At 36.5% G+C, this 22164-nt stretch overlaps 1 protein-coding gene across 6 annotated transcripts in view; it reads left to right on the top strand.

Moving 5' to 3' along the window:
• The window catches only part of LOC126278964 (muscle-specific protein 300 kDa), a 1270985-nt gene that overhangs the window by 985012 nt on the left and 263809 nt on the right, over positions 1-22164 (top strand). For 5 of the 6 annotated variants that reach the window (XM_049979256.1, XM_049979254.1, XM_049979257.1 and 2 more), the window contains 14 exons: positions 462-647; positions 741-875; positions 1964-2143; positions 2281-2439; positions 3710-3883; positions 6285-6398; positions 11363-11635; positions 12724-13005; positions 15327-15539; positions 17107-17430; positions 17739-17862; positions 17960-18156; positions 18866-19201; positions 21415-21690. In XM_049979256.1, the coding sequence (XP_049835213.1) occupies positions 462-647; positions 741-875; positions 1964-2143; positions 2281-2439; positions 3710-3883; positions 6285-6398; positions 11363-11635; positions 12724-13005; positions 15327-15539; positions 17107-17430; positions 17739-17862; positions 17960-18156; positions 18866-19201; positions 21415-21690 (2973 nt within the window). The remainder of the gene's footprint in view (positions 1-461; positions 648-740; positions 876-1963; positions 2144-2280; positions 2440-3709; positions 3884-6284; positions 6399-11362; positions 11636-12723; positions 13006-15326; positions 15540-17106; positions 17431-17738; positions 17863-17959; positions 18157-18865; positions 19202-21414; positions 21691-22164) is intronic. The other variant, XM_049979258.1, reaches the window with a different exon arrangement.

Raw genomic sequence — 22164 nt, 5'->3', positions numbered from 1 at the left:
CTGTTTTGTTAATTCTGTACTCCAAAAGAAAAGTATCAATAGAAATTAAATTGAGAAGAAGTACAATTATAGTTTGTCCACTTCTAGTCTTTGACAAACAAATACACGGGGAATCATTGGAAGAACACTGCTTCCTGATAATTATGCCATGAGAGTTTAAGTACATTAACCTGTATATGGTATAACAATATGTGCTTTTTGTGGATGGCTCATGTTCATAGAGCAACAGTAAATGAACACCCAGTCTTTGCACATTGTGAGCTGTATTTCATTACACTCTTCCAGCCCTGTTTTGGAATTTTTTGTACATCATCTGAAACAATGTAAATTGTTATTGGTTCACTGTAACACATTGTTGAAGTCTGTGTTAATCATGTTTGTATGCCGTTATTTTATACTGCTGATGAATAGTATAACTATGTGAACAATACAGTACTCAAAGTATCCATTTGAATTACCAGCACCTGCAAGAGGAAGTGAATGCCAAATATGCAGACTTAGAGCACCTGGTCTCAGAAGGAGCTGAGCTCTCAGCGTGGGCTGGGCGGCCTGCAGTTCTGGAAGAGGTTCAGCGTCTTCAGATACGATGGGATCAGTTGGCAAGCAAATGCCTCTCTTGCAGGCAGACTGTGGAACTCGAAATGCAGGTATGTTTTTATTCACAGAACATACAAAAGATTATAATAAATTAAAAAGTTCAAAAATAACCTGGTAATTAACGTATTGTATTTCTTAATCAGGAATATTCTGCATACCACCAGTCACTGCAAGACACAGAGAAATGGTTACTGCAGATCTCCTTCCAGTTGATGGCACACAATTCTCTGTATATTACAAACCGTGAACAGACACAGGAACAAATATCTCAGCATGAGGTATCGTACAATTTTGATATGTATTACAGTTTCATAAAGTAAACAGTGAACAAGTGAACTGTCACAGAGTTTGTTTCAGAAGGAAACAGACTTACGTTAAGCAGCAGTGTTCTGTACTATTCTGTAGGGATGGCATCTAATAAAAATATGTTGTATTTCCAATAGCTTCTGTGCTTCAGTAATTGTTGAGTTTGGTAAAGTTACTGACTTTTGCTTGCTATGTTTCATATTCAAAAATATTGTTGCTAACTTGAATACATTTTGCAGTTCATGGAGGCAAGCGCTATGAAAACGAATTTGAGCTGAAGGTAATGCCCTCAATTAGTGATTTGAGATGGCAGTTTCAAATTGGTGTATATTGCAAGCATGTTATCATGTTTTAAAGTATGTCTGTCTCCTCCTTTTATAACTTAAGTTGTACTTCAGAATATAAAATTTAAGAGCACACTGTTGTCCATTGCCCAACGTGTATGTGATGTTTATTCGTGTGAGAAATGCATGTGGCTGTTCTCACAACCACCATCCCTTCTTAACATTTGCTATAGACTATACTGAATTTCTGGGATTCTATTTATTGGACTAGGGATATTTGTCAGAAATAAAGATATCTCAGAAAATTCCAGTTCCAGTCATTAGTTAGACTGTGTATCCACATCTTTTGAGGACTTTCAATTTAATTAGCATTATACTCCAGTACACAGTATTTTGATACGTATTTTTGTTCATAAGAAACTCTGACATTCCTGAATACAACTACATGACAGTTGTGAGAGGCATAGCAAAAAGACATAAAAATATAGTATCAGAATGCATTGCAAGTACAGTCTCATAATTATGCATTATCTTAAGAAGAAGTTTGTATCTACTCACACATCCATTGCATTAACATTCTGGCTACAAGTTGTCATTTTCCATGCCCTACAATTTTTAAATAACATAAGATTTAATAATTTATGTAATTAGTGGCAAATTATATCTTCAGGACACTTCTTATGGGATCAAAAAGTAAATTTTACATACGTATTTTAATTACAGCAATCTCGGCAATTTTACCTACAGGATGTGATGAGCTGTTTTCTTTTTTACAGGCACTACTGGCAGATATTCAAAAATATCAAAATACTCTGGATGATGTCAAGGCGAAAGGAAGAAGTCAGATAGAACGATACATTGGTTCTACACCTGGTATAGAAGAAACAATTGAAAAGCAACTTCACAATGTTCAGGACAGTTACAATTCTCTACTTAGAACTGCTATACAAATTAAGGTATTAATGTTCACAGATTCACACACGCACCCACACACACACACACACACACACACACACACATATATGATGATGCATTCATAACTGTTGAAACTGGAACATTAGGAGAAATAAACACATTTATTTTGGTTTTACAGAATCGACTTTTGGAATCTCTAGCTAAGTTCCAAGAATATGAAGACACACTGGAAAGTATAATGCACAATCTAGATGGATATGAACCGGTTATAGCAAAGAATTTGGAGGCACCAGTAGAAAGTCTTAAAGATGCTCAGCAACAGCTGGAAGAAACGAGGGTAGGCAAAGTTTTTTTGTTAATTTTGGTTATTAGCAATATGTGTTGCTCATATTACGAAAACTGGTTGCAGAATCTCCTTGCCTGAGATATTTTGAAAGTTTTGAGCAAAGACTGAGTTGAGTGAATTTGAAGTAAGAACACAAAATATGTTCTGTGTATTCATCAGCATATGTAATGTACATTAGTTTCGTTTTCCATTGATCAGTAGAATATGAGGAAAAAAGTAAACGAAGTTCAGAATTGAACATCGTGAATATTCCTGTGCTTATGTATCAAAGTTGACCTATTTCTTAAAAATTGTTTTATATTAAATCAACAACAAAAGTGTGATTAATGCTTTTGTGTATGTTAATTATGCAGGTATAACAAAATTCTCTATTGCGAAATTTAGTTCAATACATTTAATCCAGTTTTATTGTTACATGTGATACGAATGTTGACCTATTTCACTTGCTTGTTGTGAACCAAGTGTGGATTATTTTATTACACTGTATTATAAATTCAGCTAGAAATGTCTATAGTTCATTAATTTAATCTATGTGTCTGTGAATGAGAACATATTTTCTGTTGTTTTCACAATTTATCAATTATCATTTTGACTTGCACATAATGCTATCAAGAACCCATGCATGTTAGCATGCTGTTTCCTGTCTGGGATTCGGGTAGGTATGCCGGCCCCAGATTGTGAATCCACCTGGCAATTTAACAATAAGAGCTGGTGTGCTAGCCAAGCTTGCTTGTTGTGAACCAAGTGTGGATTATTTTATTACACTGTATTATAAATTCAGCTAGTAGTGTCTATAGTTCATTAATTTAATCTATGTGTGTATGTGCAAGTGTACACCTGTCCTTTTCCCCCCCTAAGGTAAGTCTTTCCGCTCCCGGGATTGGAATGACTCCTTTCCCTCTCTCTTAAAACGCACATCCTTTCGTCTTTCCCTCTCCTTCCCTTTTTCCTGAAGAAGCAACCGTCGGTTGCGAAAGCTAGAAATTTTGTGTGTGTGTATTTTTGTGTGTTTTATTTATTGTGCCTGTCTACCGGTGCTTTCCCTCTTGGTAAGTCTTGGAATCTTTGTTTTTAATATATCTTTCCCATGTGGAAGTTTCTTTTTGTTTTATTTACATAATTAATTAGAATACAGAGAATGTGTGTTAAGTGTTTGTACTGCTTAAAAGCCTCATGACTATAATCGTTACAAAATTAAAATGTTTTACATGTACCTCCAGGGTGTGCATAACTGATGCGGTATATCCTTGTCCTTTTTCAGAGCATGCACAACACACTGCAGGCTGAGAAAGCAAGATTAGCAGTGGCTGTTCAAGCCTGTGAGGCAGCTGCTGCATGCATATCACGTCCAAGCAGTCCTCAAGACACTGTGCCTCCACCAATTCCTGACCGTGAGCTGATAGTCAGAGCACGACTTGAGGACCTTATTGATCAGGTCGGTGTAGTGATGGAACACTTGGTTATGTTCTTCTCACTTGGTGATTTATGTACAAAGTACTCTTCTGGCTGTTGCCACATTATGAAACTGTTTAGGACTCAGTTGTTAGTCTCACACAAACCTCAGTGGGAGAGATACATCAATTGAGAGTAAGTTTATTGCATGTGAGTGGTGTGCGATGAACAGAATGGGGGAAAAAATTAATTTAGCATGCTAATGTTAAGAATAAGCAAGATACTGTACGTCATATTTTTATTGAATTATTTCACTCACACAAAAAACTAATTACATTCAAAATGATACAGATAATTTATTTATAGAAAAAGGTTGAAAGATGTTTAATTAGTGAAGAGAAAAATGTTACTTCAAAATATGATGCTGTTCACAATTATGTTAAGCTGTTAATGGGACACACAGCAAGATCAGTATTCAGCATTAGTTGAAAAACAAAATAGGTTCGTAAGTAATATCATGGTGTCTGTTAGCAGTTGCTGTTCCACCTTGCACCGGAGAAAACCATTCAGAATAAGTATATTTCTTTCTCAAAAAGATTTTGTGTCAGGATTATAGTTTTCTAAATTTTCTGAACAATCAGTTTGTAAAAACGATAAAACAATGAATGATGCAACACAAATAGATCAGTGAAACAATATTGAAACTCATAAACAGTAACAGTTGATTTGACAAAGTACCTTGCTTAAACAATGAAACAAAGTTCAGCTGTGTGTAGAACACAGTAAGTATTTTGTGGATTAATTATACACACGATAAAATTATAATGCAGTTAAATTGATAAATAACAAATTTCCACTTAACAAGCATGCTACTTTTCAAAATCGGAGGTTGTTTTGTTGAGCAAAGAGGCTGAAAGACTCATCCACAGTATTATACCTTTAAAAGGGATTTATAAACCAAACAACAAAAACTTTAAGAGTGAAAGCAGGAATAAAGAATGTTTGAATTATTAGTGAAAAATGTTTGTAGGAAGAGCTGAGCTGATGACATGTGAGAGATAAATTTTAATTTAGAGATAAATTTTAATTTTTCCTAACTTTTCAAGTGCTTTTCCATTTTGAAATGTTGTACTGGGAAAAAAAAGAAAGAAGCAGGCATTATAGCTCAGACTGGTAGTCAGAAAATACAGAGTGTTTCAAAAAGGACTTTCCAGCTTTGAAAATTAGTGTAAATTTGTAGGGAAATACACCAAGTTTTGTCCCTCATAGTTCGTTAGTGCCTAATTGCACTGTAAGGAGCGCTAGCAGCAGTTGCGTTAAAGATGGCTGCCTTCAGTGGACCCGAATGTGCTAGCTGTCTGTTTTGGATTGAAGAATCGAAGTCAGTGACAATAGTTCAGCGTAATTTCCAAACCAAGTATGCTAAAGATCCTCCTAGTAGGAGGATGTTTGTGACAGCCCTAAACTAAACATTTCTTGTGCATTGAGCAAGAATGAAGTGTATGACCCCTTTTCTTTCTGTGAGAGAACCATCAGTGGGATAGTGTATCTGGATACGTTACATCAATTTTTGTTGCCACAGATCTATGAGGATGACCAAGGACGAAATGTTTACTTCGTGCCACCCCCACTACCTGGCTGACATCCAGGATTTTCCCAGTGACCACTTCCCAGGTCAATGAATTGGCTGTGATGCGCCAATTGGTTGCCCCCCCCCCCCCCCCCCCCTCCGTTCCCCAGACCTGACATGACTCAATTTTTTTTCTTGTGAGGATTCATAATGGATATCATGTTTGTACCACCTGTGCTGGCTTCTTTACCTGAACTTAGAGCAAGAATTTACACCGCCACTGAGCTACAATGCTACAGCGAGTTTGGGAAGAAATTGACTTCCGATGGGATGTGTGCAGGATAACTAAAGGAAGCCGTATACAACATCTTTAGTTTAAGACAAAAAAAAAAAAAAAACCTTGATTTGTTTCCTATAAAATAACACTAAACCCAGCTCTATATCTTGAATAAATGTATATGAATTTTTAAAGTTGTAAAGTCCTTTTTGAAACACCCTGTATTATGCACAGAATGACAATGTCACTTTGAAATTAAGAATCAGTGCTTCAACAATGAAAACATTATTCTGTAATAAAAGTATATTTACTGCAAGATTACAGTTAAATAAGTTTTGTATAGCGGGCTCTTCAGGTAATTATGATTCAAATCTAAATGTTTATAGTTGCATGTGTGTGAAGTAACACAATAGAATTATGTATTTATGTAGAAGTTGTTTTCCAGTAGAGTCTTAGTCTTCTGCTTTTTAGAATGATTGACTGTAGTTTTGTACTCTATTCCATTATAATTACTGGAATAAATGTACTTTACTAGAGTGCTTAAATTCCTGCTTGAGCATGTATTGCACGGTGTTTGTGTGTGTTTTGTTTGAGAAGCAACGGCAACCTGGGAAGAAGAATCTTGATGAGAAGAGTGAGAAGTTGAGACTTTTACTAGAAAACCTGCAGTCACATGAATATGTGACCAAGATGGACAGCATATGTGAACAGGTAAAGAATTTGTGAATATTATTATTTTTTTAAAACAACATTATTTATTATGATTTCTGGTACTTTTCACAATGTATTTCAATATGATCTTGTAGTCAATAAAATAAAAAAATTCCAAATATTATTTGTCACAATTCACTCTATACTCCATGTCACTTGTAGCTAAACAGCATTAACATAGTTTGGGGACTGTTGGCCATTAACAGAATATAATAATGATGTAGGAGACAGTAAACATATAAATTACAGGAAATAATAATTTGTACTCACCTGATGTTTAGAATGTCTATGAGTATAATCAATAACCACCCGCCAGGTGAAAATTACTTTTGAGACAATGATCTGTGTGTCAGTACATAATTTTATCTATCACATACCTTCAAACATATAAAGACAGCAGTTATTTGCATTATAATGAAATGAATCATTGTATTAACAATGTTGTTTGATGTACTGTCTGAACAAAAGTGTATGAACACCCCTTTGTAATGCAGTATTAACCAATACATGTTAAGAGAGGTGGATGACCCACCAGTAGAAAAGAAAGTGGAGAATATTTCATTGCCGGTAGAGAAGCAGTAACAGTACAGTTGGCAGCTAGGAGAGTTCAGTGAATTCTAACTTGGACTAATCATTGGATGTGACCTTTGTGACAAATCCATCAGGGACAAGTCAGCCTTCTAAAGCTGCCCATACGACTTTTGGTGTTACGATTGTAAAGGGGAAACACAAACAAAGGAACAACCATATCTAAACCAACACCAGACACACCTCGTGTAAGATGGGCAGGTAGTGTTCAGTATTGTGAAAGGTGGTCATAAAAAATCGAATGAAATCAGTGAAAGGAATCACTCCTGAGTTCCAAAGTGCTACCAGCCATCCAGCTAGCACTGTGACTTTGCATTCGGAGTTAAAAAGAATGAAGTAGAATGGGAGAAATTCCTAATTTCTTTAGTTAGTGCTGAAAAATGCTTGAGGTGATGTAGAGAGCAATGGCACTAGACAATAGATGACTGGAAATAATTGATTTAGAATAAAGAGCCATTCTGTATACTGTGGCAGTCCAATGGAAGGATTTGATTGGTCGAATACCATGAGAATGTTAACCAGAAAACATGTGTAATGTCGACAGTAAAGTATGATACCTGCCATCATATGTGGCACTGACAGTAAAGTATGGAGACGGTAATGTTATAGTATTGGGGTGTTTTTCATGGTGAGGCGCCCCCCCCCCCCCCCCCCCCCCCCCCCCCGCTCATTGTGCTTAAGGAAACATTTAATGTTAAAGGATATGAACATGTTTTGCAGCACTGCTTACTGCATACAGTAGAGAAACAGTTAAGAGCTGATGTTGTTATATAAGCTTGACAATGAACCCTGTCATAAAAGAACATCTGTGAGGCAATGGTTTGTGGACAGTAACATTCCTGAAATGGACTAACCTGCCCAGAGCTACAATGTGAAACCAGTGGAATTAGTTAAAATGTCAACTTCACTCCAGACCCCAGTGTCCAACATCACTACCTTATCCAGTTTCGGCTCTTGAAGAATAATGGGGTGCCATTCCTCCACAGACATTCAGGTACCTCATTGAAAGTATCCCCAACAGAGCTGAAGTTTTCATAAAGGCGAAGGATGGATGCACCCTACATTAATGTCCAGTAGTGGGTGTCTGGATACTTTTGACCAAATAGTATAGTTTCAGTGCACAATATGAGTATTTTTGTGAGATGGACAGAGCAGCATTAGTGGTCATTATGACACCTCCATATAGTTGCATGAAATTAGGAATAGGTGATATTCTTGGTCTTGCTGTCAGGTCAAATTAGAATAAATGTAAATATTTTGATGATAACCTCAGTTACCTCCCCTGGAGCTGCTGTGATGGCCTTATATACCAAATAAACAGCCTAAAGTTGGTTGAGCTATTTCAGATTGTGGTTAGTTTCCAAATTGCTGTAATCTCAGTGGTTCATAGCTTTGAGAGAGCTCAAAAAATTTACAAAGTTGTTTGTATTCCAGTGGGAGTGACACAGCTAGTGTCATAGTCATCAACATTATCTGCGGCATCATGGCAAAAAAATGACATAGCACAGTCTAACATAAACAGTCACAACACTCAATAGCGTGCAAGCTGTTTCCATCCAACAGTTGCACACTAGCACATCTACCAGAGAAGAAGTCTGCCATCTATAAATAGTCGTATGCTCCATTAGAATTGTATTTGTTTTTATCTCTTTTTCTATGCAGTTTTTTTCTTTAGAATCCGGTAGATGATGTCAGACTAACAGGCCGTATTGTAATGTTCTTAGTATTATGCTTAGCCACTGCCAGAAGATTAATCTAGGAAAGCATGTATGAAGAGACATAAACCATAAAATCCACAAGCATGCTGGACGTAGAACCATTGAGCCTTTGATTAGCAGATACTTGCCTTGAAAGGTATAACTAATTGTCAGTAATATGTTAAGACTGTCAAGTAAAACAGCAGCAGTTTCAGTCTTGCTGCCTCACAGGTTCCGCTAAATGACTGTGAACTGAGGCAACCTGCTAGATAAATGAACACAGTTAGGGAAATTAGAAGTCTATCATCAGTGTCCATTCTGTACAAATCACCTTGCAAAAGTATCATTTTTTTACAAACTTAGGTAATATCATCCTTAAACACTCAATTTTTCACAATTATTTTTGTTCTTCTCTTCTACTTCCTACCATCAAATCAACTGCTTGTTTTCTCTTTCCATCTGCATAGAATGGTGATTAAATCTAGTGAGCTGGCTATTGGTTTCATTTGAATTGCTTAGTTGCTTTTCTTTATCTTGCACAGTTCTTCTTCCTTGTTTCTGTAATCTAATAACTGTCATTCTTGGATAAATTGGGGAAAAATATTCTTTGCAATTTTTATGAAGTTGCAAATGTTTTGTTTTCCTTTGGTCTTCCATTTTTGTCATTATGAAGTCATGGCTTTGCAATATTTGTGGGCAGTATCTCTTAATTCTTTGAAAATAATGCGAGTTTGTCAGAAAAAGCAGTAATAGTCACATAACTTGTTCTGGACAAACAGAAAGCAAATAGATGTGGATGGAAGGGTACCAGTAGGAAGTTACGGAAGAGGGGATAGCTGTAAGTGTGAAAGTACTTGTGTGATATGATAATATTCTTTTGAAATATTTGTTTTTACAGTGCAGTGAGTACTGCAATGGTAAAGCCTGACTTCTCTGAAAACTAGAAAATCAGAAATTCTCAAGGAGCCAGTACTTACTGGAAAAGCTAGGGAAATCACAGGGATGTCTGAAGACTCAGAGAATTTTGAGAGTCTCAGCTACAGGGAATTAATCTGTTCATTGAGAGAAAGGAATGCAGCGAGTCATTTCATTACAAATATTGTTATGGAGATTCTGCTTCTGAAATAGTCCGTTGTGGGGTCACATAAGGAGAGGAAGTGCACTGATTTGTTTTAATGTTTTGTGTTGCCAGTCTTAGGAATTTTTGTTATTGCATGTGGGTTCTCAGGCTCCAGATCTGTTTTTTGTTTTATGATAGTGAGTGCAAAGAAGTGTAACATGAGAGTGAGAATATGTCACGTATAGTTCATGACAGTAATACTTTGTCAGCGTGCACATTAACAATGACTGTTGTGCAAAGAGTAGCCAGTTTGAAACATGTGTCTCATTGCTGTCAGTGTCCATTGATACTACATTCCAGTGACAAATGTTCCAAAGTGTTTGCCAGTGAGGATTTCTCATTTACTTGAGTCTACCACCCAGTGACACAGCATGGTACGAAATGGTAACAGACTAGGGTAACAAAGGCATTGGGTAACAGGAGCTAAAAGGCTTACAGAGTAGGTGATAAAACCATAAATCCTAATCAACATGGGGTAATCGCTAATAAGTGATGTGGTAACTCAAAAAATTTCTTGTGCAGCCATAAAACTAGTAAAACAAAATTTGCTCTCACATTCAACAAAAACTGGTGCAGGAAAATTTGAAATATAATACAATATAATAATAATTATTATGTAATAATAATAATAATTATTATTATTGTTATTATTATTATTATTATTATTATTATTATTATTATAAAAGTAGTAATAATAAGGTAATGACTATTATAATTAAAATAAAACACGATATTTAAGAATATTCTAAATAGATTGGATAAAACAGGCATAGAATCATCAAATATATGTAAATAAATGAAAAGGGAAAAAGATTTCTACCACTGCAAAGTTGGTTATAGAAAATACTGTGATTAGTACAGCAATGGAAATGAGGACTTGTAAACCAAGAAAGGTCGGGCCTGTAACATTACAAGTAAAAGAATATTGACATAAATGGCTGGGAGAAAATAACATCAGTCAGACGGCATCTGCTGGCAATGGGGCGAAAAGATGTACTATTTGTAACTTAGTCTCATGTACAGGAGAAATTTGTTTTGATTCAGGTTGCAAGTGAAATTCGTTTTCTTCTCCTTGGATTTTAACACCTCTACCTTTTATTAAGGAAGATGCTAAACTGTAATTTTTGTCCTTTCTTCTTCATGAACAAACTTAAATTACAATTTCTTGATGCGGTTGGTCATTTGAAAATGAGTTTCCTCTTGACTCAGCACGCCTCTGTTGCTTTTTATAAGTGCAGTCATTCTGGTTTATTTTATTACTGCCTATTCCATCATCATTGTCATCAGCCCATAAAGGCTATACCTTGTTGCTGTAACTGTTTATCTCAAAAATGAAAAATTTTCTTTTGTATTCTAAATATAATTTCATGAATTGGAACAAACAATTTTTAATAACAAGCAATGCAGAAATGTAAACACACTACACTTTGAAGAGAGATAGTGCCACTCACCAGTGTTCAGTCACTGGATAAATTATTGTGACATGTTTTATTACAGTTACATGGTGTAACACTTAACATTATTGTGAACAATCTATTAATGAAATAACTTGTAAACAGGTGCAGAATCGACTCTCTGTGCTGACAGCAGCTGTTGGGGAACTAGAGGAACAGCAACGACAGCGAGCGGAGCTTGCTCAGTGGACAAGTGCCAAAGCGACTCAAGTGGCTGAGTGGAAATCACGCCCAGCAAAACTGAGACCAGAGGCAGCACGTGCTGAGTACCAGTCTATGGTGGAGCTACAGAATGCCATTGCAGAAAGAAGTAACATTCAGCCACAAGATGAAGAAAGTGCTGCCCTCAGTGCACAGCTAAAGAACCTCAATCAAGAGGTTTGTATTGTGGAAATATATGGTACTGATTTTTTTAAAAATAAATTATAAAATAAAATTGGAAGGATAAATATGTAAATGGAAAATGAAGCTGTCACACAATGAATATGGGTTGTCTTAGAGTGATGTGAAAATGTTTATTCGGATTCTTGCTTATGCAACTGTAGGCATATTTTTTTAACTGTAGGTAGCGTCATGAACATTACTTTATACTACTGCATAGTGAATCTGCAATTGCTGATGACTTTAATCACCTTTTCATTAAAAATCCCTGTGGCTGGTGTATAAGGATAAAGTACCTAGTGGTGGACTACTGTGTTCTTAATGTTAAAACTTCGCTTTTTTTCCAACATAGAAATTATTTTGTCATTGAAATGTGCCCATCATTTTTCCCACTTATAGATTCCATTCCTAAAATTCATTTTTGTGAAAGGCCTACAAAATACTTATACATTGGTGCAATAATCTCTTCTTTGAACCCAAAACATTTTCCACATACAAATTTATGTTCTTGTGAGAATAAGTGGAAATTAGATGTTGCCAACCCTGGTGAATGGGATGGACATTCGACTGTTTCACACTTCAAATACCACTGTTTTCTTATTGCCAATGCATATTTATACATAGGTTTGTTGGCCTGATGAAAGATGAATGCATAAAGTGAGGATTTCCTGCATCCAAAATTTCAGTATTCGTTGCACTTACTTTTTCTTCAATCCAGACTATGTCTCACACATTATTTCATCCAATTGGGCCAGGAAACTTGTTCAATCCAGACTATGTCTCACACATTATTTCATCCAGTTGGGCCAGGAAACTTGAACAGTAACCAGTGGATATAATGTGATTGTCCAGAGATGAAAAATGTAATCTTTTTGTATTAGATATTCTTTGAAATGTAAAACAACTTCTTATTAAAAAAAGATGAGTTTGTGCTGTTATTGGTGAAATTACTGTTTATCACTAAGTTGTTTAACTATCTTTCACAGCCTTAAAGCAGTAAGTTAATGTAGCAATAAGATAAGCAGTGGTATGTGATGGAATAGTTATTCAAATAACCTAAAGCTATCTTTTAATTTTTTGCAAAGCTGGCGGATGTCATGAAGAAAAAACAAGATTGTCAGAGGGTGATTGAAAATTTCCGAACAAAAGTTCAAGAGATGCACAGTTGGTTTGATGACTTTGGCAAACGAATGGAGGTACTGGACAAAGGAAGTGGACTGGATTGTGGGCGTAAACTAGAAACAATTTCTGAGATACAAGCTGAATTTGAAGAGCAGGGTCCAGAAAAACTTAATGAAATCAGGAAACAAGCATCAATTGTGATTGATGTTGTTAGCAATCTTGACTCCCAACAAGTGGAAGAACAGGTAATAAAGAAATTTTTACACACATTATTAACCATAAAACTCTCATACCAGAAATAAATTACCTTTTTCAGTATTTCATATTTCATTAGCAACAGTATAATATTTATTGTCTTCTCTCGCTGTATAAATATTCATTTTAACATTGCAGTTATTTCATTTTTCGGATCCAACTGAAATTGTGTTGCAATAGTCTTAATGTGAAATATAAGATCACATGATTGACCTGTTATGCCTGATAAATAGGTTTGTTGCTAGTATTTATTACTGAACAACACTACTAGATTTAAAATTCCACACGTCATTTAACCGGCTGATTTGTAGCCCATGTCAAAGGCAACTGCATACCTGCCACATGCTGGTAAAACAAAATTCTCGTAAGTTGACTGTCAAATTATTTTCATCTTCTAACTGGGGAGTATTATTTCTAAGTTTTTTTCACTGCCCAAAAGAAATATGTGAGAAGATGGGAGAAGTTCACTTAGCAACCTTCCTCACACCAGAAGCCAAATTAGCACCTTTACTTCTAATACTACTGAGTGTCTGCAGACATACAGCCTGAAATTGAAGATAAAGATTCTGATGAAAACATTAACACCCCCCCCACCCCACCCCACAACCCCCATGCCAATTTTTTGTAATGCCAAGAGTTATCGATGAATGCTGCTGCAGACAGAATATTTGTGACTGGTGAATCTGCAGATCACAAAGTATTGCTTGCTCATTATGCCTAAGAATATGTAGAATGTCAGTTGATTTTTCCTGGGAAAAAAAGTATCTCGTTGCACCTAATGTAGTTTGCAGTAACTGTTACTGAGAATAAACTTTCCATCTTCATAACAGTGTAATGACCTACACTACTGAGCAGCCAGTCTAGGTATTGTCTCTTCTCGCCTTTGTATCCTGCAAAGTGTACAAAGTTACCATGTAAAACATTGATGCTAGGTAGTCACAAAAAAAAAAAAAAATAATAATAATTTAATAGAAAAGGTATGGAGATGAGCAAGCCAACGAGATATAGAGAAGTGTTCCAGATGCAGTATAGCGACAGACAAATGAGTCTCGTGGAGAGGGGAGGGGGGCATGGAAAAACTGGATTGCTAGTGATAACAAAACTAAAACACTTGTACATGTGAGAGAATGAGGAAGAGGGATCCAAATACAAAGACAAGAGAAATGGAGATGGGTGGAAAGTAACGATATAAGATAGATTCTGAGGGCAAAGAAGTACACAATGGACCATGTGGTAGAGGGCAAAACTCCACATTTCAGGTGCACTAAACTTCTTCTCTAGCATGAGCTGTTCTGAATTGTGCAAATGAGATTTTTTCCCCAGCACTTCCTCCATTCTCACTTTCTCACAGCCTTAAACCTCAGCTAGTTGCCATTGTCTGTCATCTCCCACCCTTCTCCCTCTATTCTCTCAATATGTACCCACATGTGCCACCAATCCTCTCTCATCGTAACATTATACTGCCCTTTTTTTCTCTGGTACTTTTGCTGTTATGTGGAACATCTCTTCTAGATTATAAAAACAATGCACGGTTTTCTGGTAAATTGAGACTCCAAGGTGAAAGACTAAGGGATAGTTGGCCGAAAGATGTGGCGGAGAGTGTTCGAAGCCAAGGAGAGGGCTGAAAATGGGTGCTGGCAGTAGTGGGAGAGGAAAGAAAAGTGGAAAGGGTTATGCACAAATCAGATAAGGCCAGTGGCTGAAAACTGTTGCTGATGATGATAACTGGAAATGCCATCTGCCACACACAGTAAGATGGCTTAGGGAGTATGATGTAGCTCTTTTTCTTATTCTTAGAAAAAAAATAATATTCTCTGTCATAACACTAGAATGAAAAATGTGGAAGACCTGTTGCCACCAAAATTCTCAAATGGTTATAACCTGACCATTTGCATGAGTAGTTTTAATATGTGCATGGACTAAAATTTAAACCAATTAATAATTTGGATCTGTCTCTCTCTCTCTCTCTCTCTCTCTCTCTCTCTCTCTCTCTCTCTCTCTCTCTCTCTCTCTCTCTCTTTCTCTTTCTCTCTCTCTCTCTTCTCTCCATACATACCTGAGCATGTGCGCGAACTCCCACCCCCCCCCCCCACACACAAACACACAAAAAGTAGTGTTCTCCAAGGTTTTTCACTCAAAAGATCTTTGGAATTTTCAGCTGGTCACTCAAGAGAAACTATTACAAGTAGAATTTATGTATTCACTTTGCTTGGATCATTATAAAAAGACTATAAATATGTGTGCTGATTATGACAACATTGTCAGTTTATATGAGTTTTAAGTAAATGATTTCTGGATTTTTCATTTCCAGCTGAAATCAGTGGAGCGTCGATATAATGATGTGGCAAAACGTATTCAGCGAAAAGCTCAGGTATTAGAGATGGCTTGTAAGGGCTTGGAAGGAGCTCGCCAAGAAATAAAAGAAGCCCAGGAATGGATGCGTGAGAGAATGAAAGATGTTAAATCTCCATCACCACTGGGTTTTGAAAGCCGTGCAGCCGAAGATCGGCTTCAGTCTACCAAGGTAATGTAATGTCTTTGTTCCAAAAGAAAGATTAAAAAAACATTCTTAGAAGTTAAGAAATATAGAAATGTTTGAGATTTATTATGTATCATTGATATTTATTTCCATTGTAGTGTGGTGAAAAATGAACTTTCATTTGTTGTTAGCTGCGTACATAAATTAAATGTGTTGTTATGAATGAGTTCTGAGCAGCAGTGGGGAAGAAAATGAGATGTGAGAGGGCAGGAAATAGCTAAAATGATGTTATAAAAATTACATTAATACAAAATGAACATTGAAGAGAGTTGGGGGGAGAGGCAGAATATTGCACACAAACATAAATATGCAATAGGAATTGAGAGGTAACTAGTGCTCCAGAATTAAGGAAAGGCACTGAATATGAAAAACTTCTGACACAGAGACTTTTCCTAGAAATTCACCTAACTGAAATTAATTTTGGATTTTTGGTGCTCAAAACCTATGTTCCTTTAATTTCCGTTTAACTTTATTATATTGATTGTGATATATTTGTATGGAACAAGTTTACATCTTTCACTGTATTTCTCCATGAGGAATATACTTCCAACATAATTTTGCAGGGTATTTGGAGTGTCTATTTTCATACATATTTCTTGGTAATTATTTTGCTTTGTCATGTCAGAAAAAGTATCTGTTATTGCCAAATATCAGTTTTAGTGTTCAGGAGAGTCATAGATTTCCTTGAGTTCCTGAGGAAAAACAAAACATTGTAAAAATAAATGATGGATGTGTTCAAGAGTCTATTAGGGATTTTTATTGGAATAATTTGGGCTTCTCTGTGAATGTTCATGTCGCAAAATATTCAACAACTCTAAACCTCATTCGTTGTTGTTGTAGTTTCCAGTGTCCACACTAGCTGTAGCTCTCCACAATAGTCATTTGATTGATTGCCTTTACGTTAGTTGCTCAATCTAACCATCAGACCTTCAACTTTAAACAATGGAAAGTCCAGAATGAAATAACAACATTATGGAAAGCATCAATTGCTGCCCACTATATACAGGAGACATTGAGTTGCAGACAGGCTCAATGAAAAGACTACTATACATTGAAACACAAGCACGTCTCTCTCTCTCTCTCTCTCTCTCTCTCTCTCTCTCTCTCTCTCTCTCTTTTTCTCTAATCCCCCCCCCCACACACACATGCGCGCGCGCGCAATCACGACCACTACCACTACCACTACCACTACCACTACCACTGTCTCTGGCCACTGTGGCGAGACTGAGTTGTAACTTCATCTGACGAAGGGATAAGGGGGAGGCATGGGGTGGGAAGGGGGCTGACAGCAGGGTGAGGGGGGTGGGGGTGAAATGCTACTTACAGGTGCATGCAGGGGTATCCTGGGGACAGGGTAGGAACTGCTGGGTATATTAAGGAATTGAGGAGGGGGGGGATTGGAAATGGAGACAAATAAAGAAGGGGAAAATATTAGTGGTGCATTGGTGGAATGTGTGTGTGTGTGTGTGTGTGTGTGTGTGTGTGTGTGTCAGTATTTTTAAATGATGTTATATATACACTTAAAAAACCATATTATATTTTTGGATTATAGGCACTATTGAAAGAAGTAGATGGAAAAAATGTCCTGCTGGAAACCTTAGAAAAGCGTGTTTCTGGAGTATGCTCAGAGCTGGAAGCTGCTGAGCAAACATCATTAGAAAATGCTATGCGTTCACTGTCTGCAGATCATGCAGATTTATCAAATGCATTACGAGCTGAAATAAGCAGGATAACACAAGCTGCTGATGTTCGACGGAAATTTGAGGAAGTACTCGAATCAGCACAAGTCTGGCTGAAGTCTATTGTTGGTCGCCGTCCTCCTGCATACCTCCCATTACGGGCTGCTGCAGTTGAAGCTGAACTTGCACAGCATAAGGTATTTTAACTTCAGTTGGATGAAAATAATGCATAAAAATGTGATTATTAGTCTTGGCAGACCTTTGTTACTTTTTGACCAATAGCTACAAAGTTATGATAATTAATTAAATGAAATTAAAATTTTCACAAAGTATCCATTACATCATATGTTTATTATGCACATATTATTTCAAAGATTTCAGCTTAAGAAAAATGGTGCACTTCCAAGGAAGTAGCATGATGTGCAGTATGACTAGGCTAACAAATTTTTCTTTAGTATTTCTTACAAGTCTTACAAACTAATATGCTCTGTTGTTTTCTGTTTAGGCTCTTGAAAATGAAATAAAAGAGTTTTCAGAAAACACACTAACTGATGTGCAGAGACAGGCTAACAGTCTAATGAAAGAATGTGGGGAAAGCGATAAGAAGAAGTTACAATCAGTAATGGAAGGTAAATAAGCATCATTTTCTATCATCTTAAAACAATTGGTAACTAATTCTGACAATATCAGCAAGTGCATCTGTATATTTATTTGTATTTATTTCAGCTTTGGTGTCTGATTTTGAGGCTATAAAATCCCAGTCTGCCAAATGCTTGGCATCTCTGTTAGAACTTTTGCAATCTCGTCGCCAATTTGAAGCGGCTATAGAAGCTGTGGAACACTGGCTACAGGAAGCAGATGTTGCAACTTCTGCGGAAATTAGAGCTAGCAGCATGCCACTGCTTGAAGAGCAACTTGCGAAGGTTTCTGCACAGTGTTCATTTTACACATATTTTATTGTAACAATTTTTTCCAATTTGTTGGTTTCTTTATCCAGGATCTTGATAATGAGGTGCAACCTCAAGCTTAGATTCTTTGCAAAGAGTGAATTTCAATAACTCTGAAAGGGATGAGGGGATATTTAATTATACCAGTGAACTGTAATAAATTGTGTGTCAGAGGAGGAGGTGGGGGTGGGGAGGAGAAGGATTACAAAAAGCAAAAGTGCCTAGCTTTATGTCAGGAAATTATAACCAAAATGCTCGTGGGAGTAACTCTCCTTTCTTGTTATTTCCTTTTCCCCAAACCTTATACTCACCCCCTTTCTGCTCCTCACTTCTTTCCCTATTGACCTTTTCATTACTGGCGTCTATATTGAAACCAGGTTAAAAACATATTTTTATAAACATCAGTCATTTTTGTTGCATTAAATTAACTTCATTTTTTTTCTGCCTCTGTGCTGAATGTAACTTTATTAAAAACTGTCACATTTGTAATCTTTTTGTGAAAACATCATCTAGTTATTGGATACAGAATTGAAAACAGTAATTGGATTTGAATATTTACATTACATAATATTCAGAAACTTTTGAGCTCTCTTAACAGTGAGCTTCACGTTATTGCATTTATTTTGCCTTACATTACTACATCACAGTTTCTGTTTATGTAGTTTATAATTTTCTTTGTTTACAGTATGATCGTCTGAACCAAGAAGCACAGAAAATGAGAGAAGACATTGAAAAACTAATTGAGCAAGGAAAAGCAATTCTTCCTACTGTTAGTGATGCAGACAAGCTCACTCTGTCTGAACAGTTGAACAATATAAAAGACAAACATGCTCGAATATTTGGTCTTATTGCTGATCGTTCAGATGCTCTCAAGGCCCAGCTGGAGCAGTACAAGGAAGCAGCAGCCAAATTGGCAGAGAGTGTTAATTTTATGACACAAATTCAGCAAGACCTAAAAGAATTAAACAGACCCGTTGGTAGCAAAGTCGAAGATGTTAAGAGTATGCTGGCTTCTTATGAAGTAAGTATGAAAAGTTAGTATATCAGGGTGTGTACATGGACAAGGAAAAAATGTTCCCGGATTTCTCCCAGATTTCCCAGTTGAAAATACACTGTCTCCTGGGTGAAAATACACTTTTTCTGTGTTAAGTGATGGTATACTTTTCCTTGGCACTGTAAAACTTGTCAATCCTTTGAATGTTTATGGTTTATACACCGACATAGAATTTCCCAGCACTTTAGAAAATGAAACTCAGGGGGAAAAAAACGTTTGGAAAGATCTTTGATGTGCAGCAACATGTACGCTGCATATTTTTTTGTGTTGCGAAGATATAATTTTGAATTCCACAAAACATCTCGTGTTATTTTCCGAAGTATTTAAATTGAGATTGCGACGTGCTTTTATAAACCAGTGACAGCTCATGTCATGTGATCTCGCCAGCTGATGGCAGCATACGACATGTGATGTAGTCAGCCAATAGCAAGATCGCTCTTAAGTAGCGTGAACAAACAAATAAGAAAAGTTAATGGTTTAAATCAATACACAGAGTGTTGCTACAAGAAAAGCAAAGCTTACACATATAATATTGGTCTCGAAGATTAATAAGATGCAAGAGAAGATAAGCTTTCACATATAATGTTGATCTTTTTTTACACATGTTACACTTTAGGATACATCACACAAATGTGCCAATAAAAATTTTAATAACAAAGTAAATGTCTGATCTTCTGGGCTCGAAATTCTTCTAGATGGTCATTCTTAAAGAGTTGATTTTGATTTTCAAAAGAGAGTCAAATGCTCTGTGATTTAAGAAATTCATTGTACATTCTCACACATAGTCCATCTTGTGTAAAAGGAAATCTACTTTGAAAGTAATTCTTTTCAAACCACCATTCACAATATTCTCCCATGACCTGTTAGAAACTGGTTCATTTCAGCAGTTGCCAGAAAGCGCCAGATAACAGGCGTCACTGCCTTGTGCAGCTACTATGATGCAAGTAGCCCGTATGTTCATACGTGTAAAACATGTCATAAAAGAAACAAGACATCAGAGGATACTTCAAGAGTATCGGAATTTCATGACCCATACTAAAATGAATAAGTTGGCTTAAAGTGCACATTCATATGTCCAGGTTCAGATGTAAATTTTCTTGAGTACCAGTACTGTATTATCTCATGTTTGGTTCTAGCTAGGAGATGGAAAAGACACACTTGAAATGCAGCAAACAGTTGAAACTAGCCAACAGTGTGAAATTCAACACTTTGTTTCAAATAATAAATTGACTGCCTCACCAGAAAAGATTAATAAAAGCCAAATCTCTTTAGCAAACTGACAAAAATAACTTAATTGTTCTGCAAGGTGATTATTGCTTGACTGTCATAATGGTGGAAATAAAACCTGAAACTAATAACATATTTTACCCTTCTGTAATTATGCAAATGCATTTTAATTCATTTGATAGTTCCGGGCCACTGAAATCTGTTTTGTTTTCATTTAATGTGAGAGCAATAAATGAAGAGGAAACAGCAAAATCACTAAAAACAGAGGTCACATGGAGACTACCCACCTCTCCACTACAACTCAGACTGCTCTGTGCATCAGCCCCTGATCTATGATGTTTCCAAACCAGGGAAATATTAGTGGCACCCAGCCACACATATGTAGCAAGAAGCAGGAGAAGGTATTACTCATACGCGACTCAGCTGCGCATGCACAAGAGCCCACCGCAACTGCTCAAACGACTCTAACGTAAACAGCTGTCACATCATGCTCATCGGTGGCAATTTGTTGTTAGGAAGCACTGCATAGCCTTTGACGTGCTTTGCTGCTGGCAGATGCTTGTATGAGCACTGTGTTTTGTTGTTGTATATGGTGCAATTCCCTTGCGACTTAAGTTTTCTTTTCTTTTTTTCCTCTTGTTTCATGTTTTGTTGGTGCAGTATTATTCTGCAGAAGCTGCATACGGTAATATCCTTTGTTAGAGTATTGTTTCTTACCAGTCAAAATCACAAAAATTTAACTGAAAATTAAAAAAATGAAAAATTCCCGGAATTCTAAAAAATTCCTGAGATTTTCCCAGTTTTCTCTCAGATGAAAATATTCTCGGGTTTTTCCCAGATGTCCCAGTTGACCTGGGTCGTATTAACCCTGTATACACACAGCTTGAAGGAGAGGGTTAGGTTCAGTAATTCTAGAAAAGCGAAAACTAACTGTCTTTTTTTTTCTCTTACAGGATATATTGGCAGAAGTAAAAGCCAGTAAACAAAAGCTTGGTGATCTACAACTGGGCAGTATGGGTGATCTGCAAGGAATTTCCCAGCAACAGGATGATCTCATTGCAGCCATAGAATCACAGATTGCACGCCTGAGACAACTATTATTGTTACGTGAACAGTTCATTGCTTTAATAACAGAAATAATGACCTTCATAACAAAGTATACTGAAGTTGTGCGTGATATAGAGAAGGGTGGAGACACTGTACAAGAGAAGATCAAAAAATATGATGATGTAAGTGTAACACTTTTTCAAAATTTAGTGACTATCTGAATGGTAATTCCATGTTAACTTCATGGAAAATCCAGGATGGAATGTAACAATATTATGAGAAGATAAGTTGCTAATCAGCATATAGTGGAAATGCTGAGTCACAGATAGGTACAACACAAAGATTTTGGCCAACCGCCTTTGTCAACAACAGAAACACATACACACACGCACACACACTCACGCAAATGCAACTTGCACACATGAGTGTAGTCTCAGACAACTGAAACCACACTGTGATTAGCCTATCTGCGTTTCAGCATCTGCGCTATATGTTAATTTCATCTGTGTTAAGGAAATTAAGCATGTGTTAACCAAAATAAGGAGAACATACTCAAATCTGTGTCTCTTATTTATTATGAGCAACTTAATGCAGTTGGTGTATAGGTTTGAAATTTAAATGTTGCCAGATGACTTGTGCACTGTGAAAGGCTCATG

This window comes from Schistocerca gregaria, chromosome 6, assembly GCF_023897955.1.
Source record: "Schistocerca gregaria isolate iqSchGreg1 chromosome 6, iqSchGreg1.2, whole genome shotgun sequence".
NCBI lineage: Eukaryota > Metazoa > Arthropoda > Insecta > Orthoptera > Acrididae > Schistocerca > Schistocerca gregaria.
The sequence above is the reverse complement of the archived record's forward strand: the minus strand, read 5'-3'. Positions and strand labels throughout refer to the sequence as shown.